Consider the following 5,216-nt stretch of genomic DNA (forward strand, 5'->3'; position numbering starts at 1 on the left):
TAGGTCGGACAATAAGAATTTTCCTCGCAGACTTGCTGGATGACCTTGGTATTTCTGACTCATAGTTTTCCCATTGTGAAAAGGGTATCATTATCTTTGATCCTCCCGAGTTTCGCCGTTAATAAGTGGGATGATAGCTCTTTAAAGGATGTTAAGCTCAGTTAAGGGATTAAGAATCTTGAGTCCTTGGTTTTGGTTAAATAAACCATAAAGCTCATATCTTTCTGTATTGTGAGGTTTACTTTTGTCTTTAGACCAGTAACATTTTTGTTTTTATTTTAAGTAACAGATGCCTTTGAGAGCCCAATAAAAGCTTGGAACCCAATCCTAGAAATTTGCATAAATTACAACTACAAATATGCATTGATAGGGTTTTTGAACGGTCTGAAGCCCATCTATAGACCTCAAGGATATGTGAACTCCTGAGTTAAGAACTGGTTTAGAGGCACAGGCTTTGGGGCAGAATTTTCATTGGAATCTGGATCCACTATTTACCACTGTTAACTTGGGCTAAAGTTACCTAAGCACTTTGAATCTCAGCTTTTTTACTAGTTACAGTGAGGTTGATACTAATTTGCAAGGTTGTGGAAATTAAATGAAAGAAGCTACGTAACACTCTTAGCACATAGTGAGCACTCCATAAGTGATAGCTGACAAGGGATTATAATGTAAAATCTGAAATGAAATTTTAATATCCATAATTATAAGATGGCCACCATGTGTATTCTGTTCAGACTGCTAATAAACTTCTAATAAAGCAATACGTTGGTTTGATTTTAACTCAGTCCTACCCTTGACCTTTCACAACTTTCATAGATTCATAGTCTCTCTTTTTCTAGGAACTTGGCTGTATTGTCCTGCCTCAGAGAACAAACTCATCTACTGTAGGCCTAGCCTGGGTTGCTGCCTTTGAAAGCAAGGGAAGGTCGGTACAATATCAACCACAGCTCAGCATGGAATTTCCAGAGAGGTTTTATTTCAAAACTTTATAAAGATCGAGAACCACATGGACTTCTGCAAGGGAGATTGAACTGGCCTGAGTTTGAGCGAAAGGATAATGTGTGCCCAGCCTGTAACTAACACCAAAGAGGCCAGGTGGCAAAAGGTCTTGTATGAGCGACAGCCTTTTCCTGATAACTACGTGGATCAGAGGTTCCTGGAAGAGCTCCGGAAGAACATCTATACCCGGAAATACCAATATTGGGCTGTGGTATTTGAGTCCAGTGTGGTGATACAGCAGCTGTGCAGTGTCTGTGTTTTTGTGGTTATCTGGTGGTATATGGATGAGGGTCTTCTGGCTCCCCATTGGCTTTTTGGGACCTGCCTGGCTTCTTCACTGATTGGCTATGTTTTGTTTGATCTCATTGATGGAGGTGAAGGACGGAAGAAGAGTGGGCGGACCCGTTGGGCTGACTTGAAGAGTGCCCTAGTCTTCATAACTTTCACATACGGCTTTTCGCCCGTGCTGAAGACTCTGACAGAGTCCATCAGCACTGACACCATCTATGCCATGTCAGTCTTCATGCTGTTAGGCCACCTCATCTTCTTTGACTATGGTGCCAATGCTGCCATTGTATCCAGCACACTGTCCTTGAACATGGCCATCTTTGCTTCTGTCTGCCTTGCCTCACGCCTGCCCCGGTCCCTACATGCCTTCGTCATGGTGACATTTGCCATCCAGATTTTTGCCCTATGGCCCATGTTACAGAAGAAACTGAAGGCATACACTCCCCACAGCTATGTGGGAGTCACACTGCTTTTTGCATTTTCAGCCTTGGGAGGCCTGCTGTCCATTAGTGCTGTGGGAGCCATACTCTTTGCCCTTCTGCTGGTTTCCATCTCATGTCTCTGCCCTTTCTACCTCATTCGCCTGCAGCTTTTTAAAGAAAACATTCATGGGCCTTGGGATGAGGCTGAAATCAAAGAAGACTTGTCGAGGTTCCTCAGCTGAGTTAGGGACCTCCATTCCGTTACTGAGACAAGCTGATAGACCAGCCTTCCAACTAGTAGGAGATTTGAAGGCAGAGTTCCATTCTGGAAGTGGCATAATGATGTGGGTGGGAGATCAGAGATCAAGAGAAAAAAATTACCCATAGGCTTGGGCAGTGAAGGTGCTTCTCCTTTCTGTTACTTTGTCGATGAAAAAGCTTCCTGGGGCCCTCTTGAATTATTGTCTCATTATTATTCTCTGTAACAAATGAAGTGATGTGGTTTCTATTTATTAAAAAAGTAACAATACATCCATCAAATTGTCTTATTTTTCTGTGAGCAGAAGGCAGATAGAAGGGACATGAAGAGAGAATAATAAGAGTATGTGTGTGCATATAAAGTCACTTTTACCTTTTTCAGTGAACTAAATGTAGGCTCTCTTATTTATCTACAGCTCAAATCCTAGAACCCTGGATGCTGTGTCCAGTTTTGTGGCCTGAGATCACAGAATTGGTCACTTAACCTTGACTCACAGTTCCCACTTAGTTCTTAATGAAGCATGGATGCAACTAGCTACAAGGGGCGTATGATGTGTCATAATACACAAGCAAAATGTTGGGGGAATTCAAAGAGGCTGGAGGTCAAATTAGCTGGAGTAATGAGGAAATACTTACTAGAGGAGATGGCACTTGAGCTTAGTCTTAGAGGACAGGTGGGATTCAAGCAAGTAAAAGATGGTTTGGGGGCCAAGGTGGCAGAGACCTTTAGGAGCCAGGTCAGCAATACGAGCAGGTGAAACTGGCATGCTTTGTGGGACTAATGGCAGCTAGAACTATGGGGAGAGCATGCCCTGTCCAAAGAGGGTAACCACTACTCTGCACGCCTTGACTGACCAGAATTGGCTTATAATTATTATTTAGTCCACATCAGAAATAGGGCCAGGGCTTAGTGGTTGAATATAGTAAAGAGTTGTATAAAATAGCTTTTGCTTTTTAATGTTTTAATACACTTTCCTTATTTGAATGGATTTCCGATGATCAACTTTAGGGAACTCACATAGCAAATGCATCCACGTTGGTGAGCAGACAGTTGCCCACATTTGAATCACTTTCAAAAATACTTCCTCAGTGGGATGAATGAATGTGCCTGTGCTGTCATGTTCAGCTCTTCCACACAATAGTATTTGAAGTTACCCAAGGCCTGATCCTCTGCAGTCTGATGGTTGTAGAAGTTCCCCGTGGAGGTGGCAGGGGATGGGGTGTTACGGGCTGGATGTGAGGGTGCAGGGTGGGGCAGCAGATTCAGTTCAAAGAGAAAAGAGGTGACTGTGGGGAGAAGAATATTCCAACCGGAGTGAACAGTGTGTATGTCCAGGTGCACAGGGCCTGACTCATCCTGGCAGGAGAGGGGAGTGCAGAATGGACAGGCTGCAGTGAGAGGCTGAGGTCTGAGTGTGGTGAATACCTTGAATTCCTGGATCCTGGAGTCAATGGCAAATTAAGGAGCTTTTGCAAAGGGATATAGGGCTCCCACCAAACACACTTTTGTGTGTGTGTGTTTATAAAATTCTGGTAGCAGGATTCAGGCTGAACTACAGAGGCTGAGCATGGGAAGCTCTTGTGGTAATAGTGAAAAATGAGGGTCTAGACTAAGGGTGGTGACTGTACCAAGGAGGTGTCGGTTCTGATTAGAGATTTTCAGAACTTGGTAAATTCATGTTGGGCAATGGAAGGGGAAGAGAACTGGCGGGGTGCGGGGAGGCTTCTGCCTTGAGTGGATTCTTTCTAGTAAGTATACCATGAGAAAACAGATGTGAGAACAGGTTTGGAAGTAAAGTAGATAAGAAACTAAGAATGAAGCATGTTAAGTTCGAGGTACCTGAGATGGTACACCCAAGCTAAGGTGTTCCATGTGTAGTATCTGAAGGACATTGGTTCAGAATTCTGGGCATTATCTAGAAGGTTACTGAGAACAGAATCCAGTGCTTTTGTGTTTGGAATTCTTTGTACAGAATTGGTTGCCTCACAACCAGGCTATAGTGGAATTAGATCACAGAAGGATAACTGAAATAACCAAAATGGTAGGAATCAGAGGGAAAGGAAGCTGGCCTATGAAAATGAATTAGAGAATAGAACACCACAGCCTGGAAGGAAGCCTCGAAAGAGATACAGTCATTTCTATAAAACTATTAAGGGTGAAAGTGGATGTTATTTGCCTACCAAATCATGACTTATAGGAGGAGACACCCTTTGAAATTTGAACAGAGCAAATTTAAGACAAATGAAAAAATAATTTTATACACTGTCTACATGTAAGTCTAAGAAGTTTCACAAGCCAGGGATATAAATGGGTTCCAAAAAGTTTTGGGAAAAAACACACATAAAAAAGCCATAACTGTCTTGTAAGAAAGTGTTAAGGGACTTCCCTGGTGGTCCAGTGGTTAAGAATCTGCCTTCCAATGCAGGGGATGTGAGTTCGATCCCTGGTCTTGGAACTAAGATCCCACATGCTGAGGGGCAACTAAGCCTGCGTGCTTTAGAGTCCACGTGCCACAACTAGAGAGAAGCCTGCATGCTGCAACTAAGACCCAGCACAGCCAAACAAACAAACAAATAAATAAATGTTAAGAAATTCCAAGCCTTTAGGTGTTGCTACCTGAAGAATGATGAGGCTCACTTATGGCATGCTTGTCTGGGTTGCTGCTGGCATAGGGATGCAGGCCTACTTAACAATTGGTATGACCTAATGTGACAGTTTTTGGGAAAGTTACCTATCACTTAAGTATAGTAATCCAGTCAGTCTTTTAAATTTAAACCACACTGCAAATAGGATATTAATGATCTAACTTTCCAGAGAGTACTATGGTGTGTGTATGTGGGCAGGTCGGGGAGGGCAGGGAAGGGGAGAGGGTTAGGGTAGCTTTGGAACTAAAATCCCAATTTGTCAAATACTTGCCTGTATAAGAAGATGTACCCCTTCCTCCCAGCTCTGTTTCTTGTCACCCTAAGTTATAAGGAAGGCTGGAGGGTGGTGGCGGCAATTGAGAGCAAGGAGGGAGGAATGGGAAGGCAGTTTTGCCCATCTTTCCAAAATGGTGCCAGGGATTGTAGTTGAGATGGAAGGATGAAGGACAGGTAGAGCCACGAGGCAGCAAGTGTGCTTGATTTTTTGGCGTGATGCATGACTGGCATGCGGCTAGAATGCGGTGCAGGGATCTGAGTGTCACCACACCACAGTGGTTCTGTGTGGCAATCAAATCGGTGTCAGTGTTATGCCTGTATGCTGTG

The 5,216-nt window shown here is 43.5% G+C and overlaps 1 protein-coding gene across 1 annotated transcript; it reads left to right on the plus strand.

Moving 5' to 3' along the window:
- Nucleotides 1-1,057: 1,057 nt before the first annotated feature.
- On the plus strand, nucleotides 1,058-2,238 carry PIGC (phosphatidylinositol glycan anchor biosynthesis class C; the record flags this gene model as incomplete). The annotated part of the gene is made up of 1 exon (XM_079697928.1): nucleotides 1,058-2,238. The coding sequence occupies one exon, from the start codon at nucleotides 1,058-1,060 to the stop codon at nucleotides 1,949-1,951; it is 894 nt and encodes a 297-aa protein (XP_079554054.1). The 3' UTR covers nucleotides 1,952-2,238.
- Nucleotides 2,239-5,216: the final 2,978 nt, after the last annotated feature.

This window comes from Hyperoodon ampullatus (genome assembly GCF_949752795.1).
Source record: "Hyperoodon ampullatus genome assembly, chromosome: 2".
Taxonomy (NCBI): Eukaryota; Metazoa; Chordata; class Mammalia; order Artiodactyla; family Ziphiidae; genus Hyperoodon; species Hyperoodon ampullatus.